This window comes from Solea senegalensis, unplaced genomic scaffold (genome assembly GCF_019176455.1).
Source record: "Solea senegalensis isolate Sse05_10M unplaced genomic scaffold, IFAPA_SoseM_1 scf7180000017311, whole genome shotgun sequence".
NCBI lineage: Eukaryota > Metazoa > Chordata > Actinopteri > Pleuronectiformes > Soleidae > Solea > Solea senegalensis.
The window spans coordinates 5440-24132 of record NW_025322334.1 but is presented as its reverse complement, the minus strand read 5'-3'; the positions used below and the strand labels follow the sequence as shown (position 1 = coordinate 24132).

The following is an 18693-nucleotide window of genomic DNA, read 5'->3' as shown; positions in this document are numbered from 1 at the left end:
ACCCCAGGTCTTGGAACAGCAGCAGTAGAGAACCTACTGCACTCCAGAGTGAAAGGCTGGAGTTGAATCCCATGGCAGATGAGACTAAGTTCAAGGCTTCTCAAGGGATGATGTGGAGAGCAGTACAATGTGAATCTCCCACTACAATAGACCAAGAGGTGCTGAAAAGATTTGGAGTTCCAAAAGAGCCTGTGACAAGAAAGCTGGCACAGTTACAGCTTTGGACATTGAACATAAATGCAAGATCGAAGACAAGTTCCAGTGATGAACAGTGATGTTGACAATGTCACTCACAGCAATGAACAATGACTTCAAGTGATGTGTGCTGTGGATGTGGTGAAACTGGAAGTTCACAAGCTGACCCTGGTTGAGTGCAACGTGGTTGTGGAGCTCAGCCTGGTCAAGGTGAAGGTGTTAGTACATTTGTGAGCATAATATTTCTATAAGGGGGGAACGTTTGAAAAGTGACCACCAAAAAGGCCAAATTTGGCTTCTGCCCAAAGTTCCATTCATCAATTGGGAAGAACTGTGTTATGAAAAAGTATACCATTATATTTTGTCTCTACTGGAGATGTATGTTGGTGTTTCATGATTTTCATTTCATTTTCATTATTAAACTATGATACAATCCAATGTGAACATCTATTGGTTCAGGAAAGTAGTGAGTTCACTATAAATCAATGATAAAAGATTATTGGATCTCAAAAGAGCAATTGATTGAAGTGTTAACTCCTATTGCAATATGTATGTTGTTCCCCTGCACAACAGTGTGTGAAGTATGATGGTGGAGTGATAAATTAGCATGTTGGAATTAAGTTCAATGTGACTTATCGTTGATTCATCTAGTTTAGGATTGGCACAGTTAAAATCTGTGCGAGGGGGGAATGATGGAAATACATTTTGGAACAGTTTTGGAACGATAACATACATTTGTATGCAGAGTAGTTTAATACTACACTGAGAATCTCATTCCCAGATGGACGGTTTGGATATTTAATGATGAACCATGTAGGCATTAGAAATAATAAAGCAATACATAGTGATAGTGTTGAACCATTTTGGTCATTGGATTAAAGTAGTACCATCGGACGACCTTGGAGCAGAAACGGTTGATGAAAGATGTTTTTGGAATTTGAAAAAATCATTTGAATTGACTATTGGATTTGAACTGAATTTGAATTGAATATTATTTAAACTAAATGTAATCCCAGTTGGGAATTAGGTCAATTGGACCTTCTAAATTGACCATATGTGTGAGTATGAGAGTGAATTGTTGTTTGTCTATATGTGATCCTGCGATGGACTGACTGTCCAGAGTGTGCCTATTGCCTTATGTCTGAGATTAGCAGACAGCATTCACAGCATCTCTGCAATCGTCATATGGAGAATGGAGCAGTAGAAAATCAATGGATGGATTTTCCATATTTCAATATTTGTGTATTTGTATTTGACATGTTTGACAACGTAGTTTGATTAAAGTATTTCTAGTTTTCCTTTCAATTCCTTAAAGTGTTTTTCTTTTCGTTTTTTGAGCTTACTTGAAATACTAATAACTTTCCCCCTTACGGCCGTTTTTAATGCATCCCATACTATCATTGGATTAGTTTCCTGATTATTGTTATCTCGCAAATAGTTTTGACTTTCTAGTTTTATTTGTTCCACCAATGATTTGTTGTTAAGCAATCCTTTGTTCATTCTCCGTAAGGTTTCTTGATTTTGAAATAAACTGCTTTGTGGTCCGACACATCTCTTTGGTAAGGATGAAGATATCAAACAGCTCACTTTGATCCCAAGTATTTTGAATGAACTTTGCAGTTGGATGTTTGCTCCTTTTCCTGCTGTTTGTATCAAGGTCTATGTTCATGATCACATTCAGATATATATCCCCTCACATTCTTGACAAATGAGGTCAAATAAGGATTTAAAAAGGTTTTTATTACTCTCAGGTGGAGCATAAATGTTTACCAAAGTAATATTCCACTGGTCAATTCTACCTTCTTGATCTATTATTTCTTTATGGTATTCAAATGTGATCGTGTTCGATATTAAAATAGCAACTCCTCTTTTCCTTGAGTTGGAGTGGGAGCTGTAGAATTCATTTTTAAACCCAAATCATTGAAGTTTTTCCTGTCCTGTCTGTGAGAGGTGGGTCTCTTTCAAGAAATTGATTTGTGTTTTTCCTTTTTTCCTTTATTCATCATTTTTGTCATCTTTTGACTGGATTTCCCAATCCGTTCACATTTAATGACATGAGCTTTATGATTCTTGTACTCTGCATTTTTAAACTGGAATGGTTTATTATTACAATAGCTCCCCCTCAGGCCACAAAAAAGAAAACAGAATAATAACAAACTCAAGGACAAAAACGAGCTCCAAAAAGAGATGTCAACCACTCTTAACTTATGTTGACATTCTTCACACTTTATGGGGGTAGTCCCTTATACTAGGCACTCGTGATAAGTAACTGTCCCTTTAGTCCAACATTTTAATATTATTAAACCCTGTTTAGCAAAACACACTTGAACATGTCTTATTAAACTAAACTAAACTAAACTAAACTAGACTTCTTATTGCAAACTTGACTGAACCTTTGCCATTTACTGCTTGTCATGTACTTAAAGGAATACTCCACCCATTTGCATGTGGCCTTGTATTCTAGAATAGCCGTCGTATTTTCTTTACAAATTTGCCTCCCTCCCTCAGTTTTCTACTGTGTTGTAAAAAATCAGTTTTTCCCTTTCCAATTTTGCCCTCCGTCGTTTGAGGTTTGAAAACTACAACACCAGTTCCGCACTTTTTAGACTCACCCATAGGGGGACGAGACTTCATTCCCAGAATGTAAACACGGTGTCCGCCATCTTTGCTAGCAGTTACGCTAACCGGCTCTTGCTGTGTAGAGTAACGACAATGACCGAATGTAGTTTTCAAACTGACGAGGAGTTCTTAACCTTACTTGAGAAAAGGCGGAAATCAACTGACACAGATGAAGTGAAAGAACTGTCTCAGCAGATCAACCTTGCGAGTGAACAAAGGAACACTGAGGAGGAGTTTCAGCTAGCCAAAAAATACTGCACACTCTCAAAATCTAGACAACAGACCATACAGCAGGAGAAACTGGAAGAGCACTTTGCACAACATCTGGGAAAGAGAGAATTTACCATGCAACCAGAGCTGATTGAACCTGAACGCTTCCCTCACATCATCCCCCCGGTGGACCAAGATACTATGAATGAAAGTCCACCAGAGGAAACCGAGATAGAGGAATGTATGTCTAAATTCAAGAATGGCAGATGCAAGGGAACTGATAAAAAATTCAGCGAACAACTCAAGTACTCCTACTCAAAATAGCTCCTCCTTTTTCTGGCAATGTTGATGGGAATGATATGGGAATCTCTTAAGATCCCTGCTGGCTGGCTACTCTCCTCGATCACGTGCCTCCACAAGAAAGGCCTTAGATCCTTAGCCGCAAACCACCGTGGTCTGTCCATCATAGCAACACTGACGAAGCTTCTCTCCATGATTATTATAGAAAGAGTAAGATCAGTATATGAACGCATTATACTACCCACCCAGTTTGGATTCAGAAAGAACCGATCCACATGTGATGCAATCAGTGTTGTTCGACACATACTGGAGAAAGAACGGAAGCCACTCTTTGTCTGCTTCATCGACCTTAAGGCGGCCTATGACTGGGTCCCACGTGACGCACTCTTCCGTGCTCTAGAGATTCGCCTCAAATGTCCAAAAATGATACCCATATTAAAGACGCTGTACACTGGTACTATGGCCTGTATAAAAGGTGATAAACACTATTTCAACACTTATGTAGGATGTCGCCAAGGTGCACTTGAGAGCCCATCCATATTCAATTTGTACATGGATTTTGTCATGAGATGTGCCAATCATGAGATCAGGAGCCAATTTCCAGAGGCAGGAGCACGTGTCGAATTTGTCATACCAAATGAAGTGTCTCCCAGAGGACTCCGTACCGAAACATCACATGGGGTGTTCAGAATCCTGGAGCTCATGTACGCGGATGATGTGGTCGTGATGTGGTTCTCTAACCCCAAAAAACTTTTCTCTATCTTCTCTAACCTCCTCGATCCCCCCACCCCCCCTCCTCCTTCCTCCCTTCTACCAATTCACTTTGTCAACTACTTCACAAAAAAGGTAGATGACATTCGCTCTTCTTTCTCAACCCCACCTCCTGTTCTCACCACTCTACCAACCACACATTCAGCTCCTTCTCTATCCTCTTTCTCCCCTCTATCTCAGGATCAAGTTCTTTCCCTAATAACCTCTGCCCGCCCCACCTCCTGCCCCCTTGACCCTATCCCCTCTCACCTTCTTCAGTCAATTGCTTCTGATCTTCTTCCTTTCCTCACCCACCTCATTAACACATCTCTGTCATCTGGTTGCTTTCCGGACTCTCTTAAAGAGGCCAGAGTGACCCCCCTCCTTAAAAAACCCACCCTTGACCCGTCTGAAGTAAATAACTACAGACCTGTCTCTCTTCTTCCTTTTCTCTCCAAAACTCTGGAGCGCGCTATCTTTAATCAACTCTCCTCCTACCTTCACCGGAACAACCTTCTTGATCCTCTTCAGTCTGGTTTTAAAGCAGGTCACTCGACTGAAACTGCACTTCTTGCTGTCACTGAGCAACTCCACACTGCCAGGGCTGCCTCTCTCTCCTCTGTGCTCATCCTCTTGGACCTTTCTGCAGCGTTTGACACAGTTAACCACCAGATCCTTACTTCCTCCCTTCAAGAACTAGGTGTCTCAGGCTCTGCACTTACCCTTCTCTCGTCCTATCTTCAAAACCGAACATACAGAGTAACCTGGAGAGGATCCGTGTCGGAACCCTGTCCTCTAGCTACTGGGGTCCCTCAGGGTTCTGTCTTGGGCCCTCTCCTCTTCTCTCTATACACCAACTCTCTTGGTTCGGTTATTCGCTCTCATGGTTTTTCCTATCACAGCTACGCCGATGACACCCAACTCATTCTCTCTTTTCCCAGCTCCGACACACAGGTAGCAGAACGGATCACCGCTTGTCTGACTGACATCTCTCAGTGGATGTCTGACCATCACCTGAAACTCAATCTCGACAAGACTGAATTTCTTTTTCTCCCAGGAAAGGGCTCTCCCACCACAGATCTAACCATCACCCTCGACAACTCTGTGGTAACTCCTTCTCACCCCGCAAGGAACCTGGGTGTGACACTTGACGACCATCTCTCCCTCACTGCCAACATTGCTGCAACAGCTAGATCTTGCAGATACATGTTGCACAACATCCGAAGGATTCGGCCTCTCCTAACCCAGAAGGCGGCACAGGTTCTGGTCCAGGCTCTTGTCATCTCACGCTTGGATTACTGCAACTCCCTCCTGGCTGGTCTTCCTGCATGCGCTATACGACCTCTGCAACTCATCCAGAATGCAGCAGCTCGACTGGTCTTCAATTTACCAAAATTCTCCCACACTACACCGCTCCTCCGCTCCCTTCACTGGCTTCCTGTAGCTGCTCGCATCCGCTTCAAGACTCTAGTGCTTGCGTTCCATGCTACAAACGGATCCGGTCCAGCCTACATCCAGGACATGATCAAAACCTACACCCCAGCCCGCCCACTCCGCTCTGCATCGACAAACCGGCTTGCTGCTCCCTCACTGAGAGGATCACAGAGGCACTCGCAGAACTCGAGACTGTTCACTGTCCTCGCTCCCAAATGGTGGAACGATCTCCCCATCGACATCCGGACAGCTGAAAGCCTCCACATCTTCCGACGCCGACTAAAAACACATTTCTTCCGACTCTACCTCGACTAAGACGACAAAAAAAAAAAAATTGCACTGCACTTATGACTAGCACTTCATAGTTTGTTCTACTTGAAGCTCTTACTTACTTCTAGCTCTTATTTGTACCCAAATGTTTAAATGCACTTTTGTAAGTCGCTTTGGATAACAGCGTCTGCTAAATGACATGTAATGTAATGTAATGTAATGTGTTTTCCCAGAGCTATGTATGAAAATCCTGATTGCGTGTGTACGGTCCCTACTACTGTATAGTGTACAGGCATGGGAACTTTCTAGCAACAAGCTCCAGAAGTTGAATACTGTGTGGAATGGTTTCCTACGTAAGATGATAGCTGGCGGCTATGCACGCAAGAATGTTCCTCCCCAAAACCTAAGAAAAAAGGGGACCGACCCAGCAACCCTTGTCGATGGCGAAATAGATTGGGCGTTTAAGATCTCGAACAGTAAGCTGTATGCACTGACCCAATCCCAACCAATTAAAAACTTCTGCCATGTACAGTCCTTGAGATACGTAGCCCATATATGCCGAATGCCGAATGATGCAATTCAGAAGAAAGTATTGTTTGACAAACGGAGGTCGTGGAGAAAAATAGAAGAAACACATGGGGTCAGCAAACAACAGGCCCTTAAGACAATGATGATCAAGAAAAACTTCGAGCGGATGTTGGAGATCAGGTTTCCGCCGCTCTCCAAGCAGCCGCTCCCTAGGGCCGATCGCGTGCCAGATGGGAAACACTGATGATGATGATGATATGGCTGCAAGGGAAAATACCTACATTTCTTTAAAAACAAGAATGCTTTCTGGCCCATTCCTTCATATTGAACCTCGTCAGGTTCACAACAACATTTATAACAACTATTACAATTGAATTTTTTCTCCTTCAATTTTAGTGTATTTTTATTTTAACGTTGTTTTTTTTTCATTTCATTTATTTTACCGGTCTTTCCATTTCTTTTTCTTATGAGTCCCTGACTCTTTCCTATGAGTCCCTGACCCTGACGTCTTTTTGTTTTCTCAGCCCTGAGGGATTAGTTTAAACCTTGTCCTTCCAAAGACAGTTTACTTTTACGTCCCTGCCCTAAATCTAAGAGAGTCCTGCTCTCCCAAGTCCAAATGGTTGTTTCTTACCCTTTTGATGATTTGAGTCCCTGACTCCGTCTCCCCTCCATGGTTGGCCCCGTCACTGTCCCGCTCTTCAGGGGACCTGGCCTCCCTGACCAAACGGAGCTTTAAGAGCCCTGTGGTGGAGGTCTTTTTAAGAGGATTTTGTTCCCCTCCGCCTTGCAAGGTCTTCAGGTCCGCTGATGTGAAGAGAGAGACAGATATTGGGGCCCCACTTTGTGCGCCAAAGGTTTTGTTCAAATAATTCTGCAATCATTTAGAACTGGAGGAAGGAGATGGGAGTCAGCTCAAAATCCAAACAAGGGTTTAATCTTGTACAAGAGGAGCATTCACAAAGCAACACACAGGCCTGTTACAAAGTGAAGACTCACTGTCTTGGAAGAAACACATGGTATTTATCTGTCTCTGATGGTATGTTATCACCCTGCCATTCTGTACTTAAAGGAATCACTCACATTGTAGCAAGTGATAACATTGAGTATTACATGTGTCCTAAAACAGTACAAAGGGTTACAGGTCACAAGTCACATCAAACAGTTCCATTGAACATTTCTCTTCATGAAGTACATGAAGTACATCATTTCCATCACACTATGTCCAGATCCAGACTTGATTACTAAGGAAATAACTTCCTTTGACACTAAATGACACTCTGCCGCAGATTCAGACTCCTTTTTTCACCATATCAAAGATCTTATCCTCTCTACAGATGAGGAGTTTGCCAAGTTCTGTGAAGCTGATATTAATATTTTTGAGCTTGTCTTTAAATAAATCTCCTGGCTGTGATGGCCTTACACCTCATTTGTTGGGACTTACTCAAAAACTTCAATATTTTGGATAATCTTCGACCCATCACGTTATTAAACACTGATTATAAGATTGTAACGCTTGTGCATGCCAATAGATTCAAAAGTAACCTAGACAAAATTATAAGTGACTCCCAATCTGGATTTATGAAAGATGGATCCATTCACAACAACATCCGTTTGGTGATCCATATCCTAGATTATAATCCTTTAGTAGAAGACGACGGCTTCATTTTGTTTCTTGACTTTTATAAAGCTTTTTATACTCAATTGAGCATCACTTTATCTTTCAGTGCTTCAAACTTTTAGGCTTTGGGAATAAATTTCAAGCCACTACTGAGTCTCTTTATGATAATGCAAACAGCTCTATTTGGTTACCGGGAGGTACATCACCGAGATCTGCTATCAAACGTGGGGTCAAACAAAGCTGCCCTGTCTCTCCGCTTCTCTTTATCATTGCCACAGAAATGCTCTCTATTTTTATGAAAAATTCACACATTGCTCCTTTAAATGTTCTTGGGATACCTGTTGTTGTTGTTAGCCAGCGCGCAGACGATACGACCGTCTCTGTGAAACTGAGGTCCCCAAGATAATGCGACGCCTCGAGGCTGAAACTTGATTTGAACAAATTCATCAGAGTGATTTAACAGAAGCAGAAACAGAAAACATTCCTATCAAATCAGCTGTTCAATACTTAGGGATACATGTATCTATGTGTGGAGTGTAATAACTCAATCAGTCAAACTAAACTGAACTCCTGGTTATTGAGAGACATCAGTTTACTAGGTGGAGTCTTTCTTACTAAGATTGAAAGCATATGGAGATGTTTCTATCCAGCGTATTCTTTGGCCTTCCCTAACAGAGCCATTCAGAAGGTCAACCAAATTCATTTGGATTATATTTGGAAGAAAAAGATGCACTTTATTAAGAGAATACACAGATTTTATCAATGGAACACTGAACATGAACGGGTTCAAATCCTTCCTTCACAATAAGAGCTTCTGGTATCATATGGAGGCACTTTTTATTAAAGTGTGATTTGAATATTCAGAAACGTCCTGTTAAATGATCCCTGTTTCACCAGCAAGTCCTTTTATATTGGAAACTTTTGTACAATCATAATTTCACCCCTCGTAACAAACAGATACATTACAATTAAAAACAAGTCGCTGTATAACAAGAACTGCATGGATAAAGGTATTTGCTCTTTAATTCATTTAGTGTGTGATGACACATGAACATTTTCGCCTTAAATATCATCTAGTCGTTAATCGTAATTCCTTTGCATCCATAATGAAAGCCATCCCTAATCCTACTTTGAATTGAATTCAAGGGATTATTTCAAACTCGACTCACATCACTCCTAATGTTCCACATCTCCTAGTTGGAAGCTGTAACTTTGAGAGCATTCAAATTCCTAATAAAACGTCACACACCCTTTATTGTCTTTTCAAAAGTGCATCAAACCAATCTTCTCCAAAGATATTATATATTCTTTGTGATCTCAATATTTCCAATTTCCCATAAATCCAAAAGCAAAAGAAGTCCATTTGAAAATGTTAAATGTTGTGTAACCTGTGTCCAGTGAAATGTTACGGCAGAGATTTGCTTTGGAAACAAATAAATGTGTATTTTGTGATGATATTGAAAGCTTTCATTGTGTGTCCTCTGAAGCACACGTGACTGGCTGCACACAGAGATCCGACTCCAGCCCTTCTCTAAAGAGGACATGATTTATGCTCTTGTTATGGTCAATAATGCTAAACGATATATTAATACTTGGAACACATGGAAATATATGAACGTGAAACTTCGATTTATTGTGTTTCATAACCAGTTTCTTTAACATGATGAAAGGTAAAAATGCAATGAAACTTTTCACTTGATTTGAAAAATAGGATCTAAAAACAAAAGCCTTAGCTAACTTTTTCTTTAGTTTTTGATCTTGTTTGATTTGTCTGTATTTGATCATGCAAATGTTTCTCTTCTGCGTTCTTCCTGTGCACCTGCTCCTTTGAAAGGTTTAAACAAAGATGTGAGCCTTGTTGTTTCTACATTATTTTGTTCAATAAATCATTCAAAAAACAATCCAAAAGAACTCCATAGGAATGAACGGAGGCAAAGGGGCGGAGCTCTATCCAGTTGTTCTAATACATCCATGGTATCAACATGTTTGCCTGTTTGTTTTGTCGTGTTACTCGCACTTCACATGTCTGCCACACGGTGGCGGTGGTGCGCGGGTTTTCTGCTGTTTTGACCCACTGACAGTGATAGTTGTTGAGCAGACGCTGGAGCCAAGTGAATCAAAATAGGACGCAGAGTTGATTGAAATGGAACGTTTCTGAAGCATCTTTGCTCACTTATTTCAAACCAACGATGTTCAAACACCAATAATTGCACTTTTCTTCTCACCTATAGTTGCTACCAATGATTACAAGTGTTCTAAACACCTTTTGTTCATTAAAGCCTTTAATCCCAGTTACATTGAAGGGATTTATTGATTGAATGTTCCTCTTATTTCAATGATATTTCATTCATTATGTTGGATGTTTTTTGTCTGATACTATTTTACACCTTAGAGTAGTATGTGTTCAATTCACTGTAATCATTCTATTAAATATATGATATTCATATAACGATCAGAAAATATTCAAATCAATTCAGGCCAGAAAACCCGCAGACTTATGATCATACTGTTAGGAACAATAAGTGTAAATAATAAATTCAAGTCCACAAACATAGATGTAGAACTCTCGCGCTGCCTCTTTATTTCCTGCTCGACTCATTTCCTGTAAGAGAAAGTGAAAGTAACTATTCTGTGACTTTGCTTCAGTCGCCATTTGAACTGCGCAGCACGAGGACAGACTGGTGAGTGATGACGTGATTATGATGATAATATATGATGATATATGATGATATATGATGATTTAGTGCGTGTGAGTCAAGTACCTTAAAGTGAGACTTGAGTAAAAGTCTTAAAGTTTGACATTTACTCTACTTGAGTATCAAAAATCATTTCTGATATCAAATGTAGTCAAAGTTGCTAGAAATAACAAAGTCAGGTACAAATACGTGGAATGTGTACTTAAGTACAGTCATGAAGTATATGTACTGCTTAATCCTGACAGATTAGAATGGAAACTTCCAGCCTGTCATAACTCCAGTCAGTCGTCTTTTGTTTTTCCTAAATGTGACGTCATGTTTTCTTCTTTATGTCAATTCTACTCAAGCGTCCAAACCGAAACATAAAGTCCCGTCAAACGCGAACACAATGTTAAATGAGATTAAATGAACGATTGTAAATGATCATTTGGATTAAAAGTGAAATAATAATGTCATATATTCATATTATCATCAAAATAATGACTTGATTTAGTAGCTTTAAGTACTATAAGTACTACAAGTACTATAAGTGCTTAATGCAGTCGGATGAAGTGCTTTTACTGTGAACTTTTGAGAGGGGTCTGGCTGCAGACCTGCACTGTCAGGACCTTTCGTTGCAGACCTGCACTGTCAGGTCTCCTGTACTGTCAGGATCGGAAGCTTTTCAAAATAAAAGCGAGCATACCGGAAGCACGTATTTTTCGTTCCCGATGTTTATTTCTTGGGTCTTTATTTTATATATACAATGTAAATATGTTTATGTGTATCCATGTGTTTAATTAAAGAGATTTAAAAAAAAACGGTATATCTTTCCAGTTCAACTGGATAAGGTGAAAAAACGCAGGATAATAAAAAACAAACAAAATATTTTATTAAAAAAATAAAATACAAAACGTTATGACCCACTAGGGTTATTCTACAGATAATCAGTGCAAACTAGATGTACAGCTATTGTTATGATCCCCTTAAAACATTATTAGCCTCCTCAAAACATGCATTATTTTACTCCAGTATTTTAATTTAATTCGTAAAAAGGACAGCTGTTAGTTTAGTGTGCAGTACAAATGAATTTTGAAACAATAAATCTCTGTAAATACACCTTAATGTGTGATGGCATAATGCATCTACACTCCAACCTATTGCTGACTGTTCTTTTATACCATTATTTAGCATTGAAAATGTAGCCCCCTGCACTGTTGGACCCATTTACATATTGATTTACTCATTGTTTTATGTAGGCATATCTTATGTGTGTTTGCAATTGTAACACCTCATAATTAGGGCTGTAACGATACACCAAGGAGGGTGTGAGGGTTGATGATTTTAAATGAACTTAGCTTTGTGTATTCAAAGTGAATGACTGAATACCTAGTTACATGACCCACATAACCAATAACCTCTGTTATGAATGTGATTCTAAACTTTTCATTTTTGAAAGTGACTAAAACTGTGAGGTGAGGTGTCAGGTGTTCTTCACTGCAACTTACATTCCCTTCATTTTCCTTTTCCCCTTTTACCAGCCAAACCACAACCTGTCAGAAGTTAGTAGCGTTGGCTCATACTTATGAGTACAAACACACAGACAAATACATTATGCTTACCTTTAAATAAAATGCCACCTTTCCTATGTGCCTCTAAGTGGCTCTGCAGCTTGGACAATTGTGTTGGTTTCACTTTTAGGCACAAGGGGGCAGTGAAATCGCTTGCAGCATGACGTGCAGCGTTCAACTTTGGGCGTAGTGTCGGTACTTCAGATTGAAATATGCATCTGTAAGAGACAAATAATGTCGTAATAAGTAAAACAAAATGATATAAAAACTATATGATATAACTCAGTTTTCTTGGTCTTTGAGTAGGAAAATGGCACATTTAAGTGAGCACTATCGATACGATAACAACGCTAAAAACTACCCAAAAGTCCAAAACCCAATTCTTTCAAATTAATATAACTTTATATAGTCAATATATAGTGTGCAACATAACGTTCTAGTGAATAAAGACTGTTTCTGTTTCTTCGTATGACACAAAGTTGTTGTCACTTGACTTTTACTCACCTCGTCGTCTCCACACTTCTCATGGGGAACGAAAAATACGTGCTTCCGGTATGTTCGCTTTTATTTTGAAAGGCTTCGAATCAACTTCCAGTTCTGACCGTGCAGGAGACCTCACAGTGCAGGTCTGCAGCCAGACTGTCTTGGAACTTTGGGAGTAATCCAGGGTCAAAGTTGACTTGAACAAAACTGAGGTTATTCTTTTTTTGAAGTGGTATCAAATCCACATTTATGATTGAAATGTAATTGTACTTAGTACTTTTTGATGTCCTTGATGAACAAATATGCAGTTAATAAGTAATCCAGGATCTAATTGGACTTTTGCTCTCAAAACTGAGCTCATCAGCTGACTTGAATGCAGACAACAGCCCTTCAGTCACATACAGAGTAGCCTAGCACCATCTACTGGCACAAATATGTAAGTGACATGAACAGCAGGTTTCATAAAACACCTTCTCTGACAGAAAACTCCTGATGTGTTACAGTTTTCTCTCGTGTGATCACTGGACTGAACACAGATCCACATCAGACGTCCTCCAGGAAACATGAAGGAGATTTTCCACTCAAACTGAGAGGTAACTCTTTAAAGTGCTTTCAATATGATGCTTTGAGTGGAGCAGTGATAAGTCAGTGAGGAGCTCATTTGCACAAACTCATGACAACAACAAAGAGAAGACGTGCTTTTTATATATGAGGTTTACACTTTACAGTAGAAAACAAGTTATTCTCTGTAAATCTGTATATTGGGACGGTTTATTCAATTGAATTGAATTTGTATAGCGCCAAATCATAACATACATGATCTCAGGTCTGTACATCGACAACATCAAGGAGAGCAGAGAAACACAACAGTTCACACAATGAGCAAACACTAGTCATCAGTGGAGAGAAAAAACTCCCTCTTAACAGAAGAAGAAATCTCTGACAGAACCAGACTCAGCGATGTGCGGTCATCTGCCTCGACCGGTCGGGGTGAAAGGAAAATGGGGGACAGAGGAGAGGTGGGGGACAGAAAGGGGGGAGAGAAAGGACAAGAGGGAGATGAGGTAGAGACACACATCTTCTAAATTTCTGCATCAGTAAATCTGTGATCAACCTGTGTGTGTGTGTGTGTGTCTCAGAATGACTGAAGTCCAGCAGATGAGTGGTTGTGTGGAGGAAGACGAGGACAGAGCAGAGTCTCCAGGACCCAGTGGTCTGTCTGTGAAGAGTAACCGGTCTATGAGACAACCTTATAACTTCAGTCATGAACCTGGAGCCTCAGAGACAAAGTAAGAGACTCAATAAATAATGCTCTCAAATCAATATGATATGCTCTTGAATTAAGATAAGAAATAACCTCCATCTGTTGGAGGGAAACGTCCAAACTTCAGAGCAGCTCTGAAAGCAGCTTCACATCAACAGCTCATTTCTTTTATTTGTGGTTCAAATTGAATTTGACTGGACTTTTGTGAAGGAAGAAGAACTAAATGTGTGTGTGAGCAACAGACTGAACTGAACTGATTCAGAATCTGATGAAACGGAGCAATGAGTCAAACCATTGACGAGTCAGAGAGAGTGTGAGGATGAGCCTCAGGGTTAGACCTTTACAACAGTCCATCAGAACCACTGTGAGACAAAGCTGTAAGGATGTCTTCACAGAGACATGTCCACCTGTCCCTGACGTGTCAGTGATAAAGAAATGTCTCCACAGAACATGTCCACCTGTTGACATGTCAGTGATAAAGAAAGAGACACATGTCCACCTGTCCCCGACGTGTCAGTGATAAAGAAATGTCTCCACAGAGACATGTCCACCTGTCCCCGACGTGTCAGTGATAAAGAAATGTCTCCACAGACACATGTCCACCTGTCCCCGACGTGTCAGTAATAAACAAATGCCTTCACAGAGACATGCCCACCTGTCCCTGACATGTCAGTGATAAAGAAATGTCTTCACAGACACAAGTTTGCTGTTTCTGTGGACAAGCAGACGTCCCGCTGTCCTCTGTGTCAGGACGTCCTAAAGGATCCAGTCTCCACCAGCTGCGGTCACTGGTTCTGCAGACGCTGCATCTCCTCATACCGGGACCAATCTGGTCCACCAGGAGACTCCTGCTGTCCCCAGTGTGGACAAAGACCCAGGACAGGACGTGGACCACAGAGCATCTTTGGTAAGACTCATAAGGAGAGCAGCTCCCATCAGCACTAGCAGACTTTAGAAATGGAAAAACAGGAGAAAACTGTTTAAAAGTTAAAAATGTGACTCATGATGGAGTTTAACTCTCTGCTGCCCCCTGCAGGTTGAAGAAATGAAGGTTTCCCCTCATTTTGCTGCTTTTCTCTCATGATTGTTCTCTTGTATGCAGATGATACTCTTTCCTTCACAATCATCACAGTTCTTCTAGAATGATTCAGTCTTTCAGAATAAAGTTATTCAAGTCATTACAGTGAAAATGTAGTTTTTCATTTGACAACAAACAACATAAAACAACAACGTCACAGAAAAACATGACACTGATGAAAATAATCCTCAGCTGCTCACATTCTTTGTCTCTTGTCTTTCAGCAGATGTTGGTCTGCAGAAGGTTCTAGATGAACATAAGATCAGTCTGAGGAGCAGATTTGAACATGTGACTGAAGGAACTGAAGGAACAGGAAGTAGAACCCTCCTGAACAGGATCTTCACTGAGCTCTACATCACAGAGGGACAGAGTGAAGAGGTCAATACTCAACATGAGGTGATGCAGCTGGAGACGACCTCCAAGAAGAAGACGGTCCAGGACACTCCCATCAAGTGCTGCGACATCTTTAAAGCCTTACTTGTCCAGCAGGGGAGCATCAGAGTTGTCCTGACCAACGGCGTCGCTGGTGTAGGAAAAACCTTCTCGGTGCAGAAGTTCACTCTGGACTGGGCCGAGGGTTTGGAAAACCAGGATGTGAATCTGCTGATTGTGCTCTCGTTCAGGGAGCTGAACCTGATCAGAGATCAGCAGCACAGTCTTCTCACGCTGCTCCATGTTTTTTATCCAACATTAGAGAAGGTCAGAGCAGAGGAACTCGCTGTCTGTAAACCTTTGTTCATCTTTGACGGCCTGGATGAAAGCAGACTTTTACTGGACTTCAGCAGCAGGACGCTGGTTTCTGACGTCACACACAGGTCATCAGTCAACGTGCTGCTGACCAACCTCATCCATGGGAATCTGCTTCCCTCGGCTCTCGTCTGGATAACTTCTCGACCTGCGGCGGCCAATCAGATCCCTCCTACATGTGTTGACAGGGTAACAGAAGTACGAGGCTTCACTGACGACCAGAAGGATGAGTACTTCAGGAAGAGATCCAGAACTGAAGATCTGTCCAGCAGAATCATCTCACACGTCAAGACGTCCAGGAGCCTCCACATCATGTGTCAAGTCCCAGTCTTCTGCTGGATCAGTGCTACAGTTCTGGAGCACATGCTGACCACAGAGCAGAGAGGAGAGCTGCCCAAGACCCTGACAGACCTGTACTCACACTTCCTGCTGGTTCAGACAGAGAGGAAGAAGAACAAGTACGATAAAGGACATGAGACGAGTCCACGGGAGCTGATGGAGGCCGACAAGGACTTTCTTCTGAAGCTGGGGAGGCTGGCCTTTGAACATCTGCAGAAAGGAGACATCATGTTTTACCAAGAAGACCTGGAGCGGTGTGGTCTAAGTGTGACAGAGGCTTCCGTGTACTCAGGAGTTTGTACAGAGATCTTTAGAAGAGAGAGCGTGATCTTCCAGAAATCAGTCTACTGCTTTGTTCATCTGAGTGTTCAGGAGTTTCTGGCTGCAGTCTACATGTTCCACTGTTACACCAACAGGAAGACAGAGGTACTGCAGGACTTCTTCAGACAAGAAGATAAAGACAGGAAGACAGAGGTACTGCAGGACTTCTTCAGACAAGAAGATAAAGACAGCAAGACAGAGGTCCTGAGAAAACCTAATTTTATTAACAAGCTCTCCTCATTTTTTGGAAGAAAAATGGAGAGTGACTTATCTCTGGATGTGTTCCTGAAAGCAGCCATGGAGAAATCCCTTCAAAGTGAAAATGGTCACCTGGACCTGTTTGTTCGCTTCCTTCATGGACTCTGTCTGGAGTCCAACCACAGACTCTTAGGAGGTCTGCTGGGTCAGACTCAGAACAGTCCAGAAATCATCCAGAGGGTCATTGAGAACCTGAAGGAGATGAACACAGAGAACATCTCACCTGACAGAAGCATCAACATCTTCCACTGTCTGACAGAGATGAACGACCAATCAGTGCATCAGGAGATCCAAGAGTTCATGAATTCAAAGAACAGAGAACAGAGACTCTCTGAGATCCACTGCTCAGCTCTGGCCTACATGCTGCAGATGTCTGAGGAGGTTCTGGATGAGTTGGACCTGAGCCAGTACAACACATCAGTCCAGGGGAAACAGAGACTGATTCCAGCTGTGAGTAACTGCAGGAAGGCTCGGTGAGTTCAGACATGATCAATAACATCATCAGTCAGTGATGATTCATGGTTTGGTTTATCAAATACACACATAAGTCAGTTCTTCTCATTTTTCTCAGTTTGTTTCTGGAGATGTTTTAAATGATGAAAGTGAAGACTTGTCAGCTGGTTGTGATTCTTGTTTTGAACTGAATGAAAACACCAAATCACAACATTCTCTCAAGTCTCTGTTCATGATAAGACAGAAAGACAAGAGAAACCAACAGTTCACACAATGAACAAACACTAGGGGGCAGTGGAGAGAAAATCTGTGACAGAACCAGACTCAAACATGTGCAGCATCTGCCTCGACCGGTTGTGGTGAAAGGACAAAATGGAGGACAGAGGAGAGGAGGGGGAGAGAAAGTAAAAGAGGGAGGTGAGGTAGAGACAGAAGAGAGAGACCAGGAGCAGAAATATAACAGTTGTGTCAGCTTCTAAGTTTAAACAGGACTTATGACATTTTTATACAACTACAATGTTATTGATGTTCTATTAATGAGACATAAACATTAGACTGATATCAACTTTAATTATAGTATCATATTAATAATAATAACAATACTACTGGTTTCAAGCAGCAACTTTGTCTAAAGTCTCATCTTTTATTCTTTATTCAGGTTGATAAACTGCAGTTTGACAGAGATCAGCTGTTCTTCTCTGGTCTCAGCTCTGAAGTCCAACCCCTCACACCTGAGAGACCTGGACCTGAGTCTGAACCATCTGCAGGATTCAGGAGTGAAGCTGCTGTGTTCTGGACTGGAGAGTCCACATTGTAGACTGGAGACTCTGTGGTGAGTTCACTGACTCTCTGTTACTGTTGTAAATGTCAGATGTTTCATCCACAACTGAAAGTCATTCATGTTGTCACATGAGTTGAATCAGTGATGGTTGTTCCATGTTTCCACTTTTTCTTCCCTCAGATGTAGAATCAGGATCTTTTCACAGCTGACGTGTTTTTTGTTTTCTAAAGTGTTTCAGTCGCTGTAGTTTTCATGTCAGTCGCAGCTTTGACCTTTTCTGACTGAACTTGATGTTTTTCACTTTCTCCTCTGACACGTTCACATGTAGCCAATCAGAATGAGTGTTGTTGATGATGTCACAGCTGTGACTGTTTACAAACAAACAGGAGCGTCCTCGGTTGGCTCAAGATGGCGACCTGGGCGGTTGGAGTGCGGTGAGCTCCCAAACTATAAGTTGTACCACGTCAAAAAACGGCAACTAAACCAACTATTATGACTGCTGTGGCTACTCTGTGAGGATAGAGAGGATAATAAAATATTTTAATTAAACATTTTGAAAAATTAATTAAATGTTAATTCATTCTAGAACGGGGCACCACCCTGAAAACAGGGAGAAGACAATCAATCTATGCCTTTAAAATCAGTCTTAAATAATCACTGTAATTGACTACGATATCAATGATATCCCAATTTAACAGTATTGAAGGTATGAATCCGAGCACAGTTAATAAAAGTAACAATTTATTAAATCAAACATTGAAATCAATTAAACAATCATGTTCACTAAAAGTGAACA

The 18693-nt window shown here is 41.1% G+C and overlaps 1 protein-coding gene across 1 annotated transcript; it reads left to right on the top strand.

Moving 5' to 3' along the window:
* The first annotated feature begins 14201 nt into the window (after positions 1 to 14201).
* LOC122764194 (NLR family CARD domain-containing protein 3-like) lies at positions 14202 to 18379 on the top strand. The gene is made up of 6 exons (XM_044018506.1): positions 14202 to 14231; positions 14623 to 14827; positions 15222 to 16558; positions 16607 to 17136; positions 17775 to 17892; positions 18284 to 18379. Exons 1-6 carry the CDS (start codon positions 14202 to 14204, stop codon positions 18377 to 18379), a joined length of 2316 nt encoding a protein of 771 aa, XP_043874441.1.
* Positions 18380 to 18693: the final 314 nt, after the last annotated feature.

Bases quoted from the DNA above. Each gene is read 5' to 3' on its own strand.
- LOC122764194 (XM_044018506.1), top strand. From the start codon at position 14,202: ATGAGTCAAACCATTGACGAGTCAGAGAGA. The intron at 14,828-15,221 runs GTAAGACTCATA...CTTGTCTTTCAG, and splicing joins TGGACCACAGAGCATCTTTG to CAGATGTTGGTCTGCAGAAG. The intron at 17,137-17,774 runs GTGAGTTCAGAC...TTCTTTATTCAG, and splicing joins AGTAACTGCAGGAAGGCTCG to GTTGATAAACTGCAGTTTGA.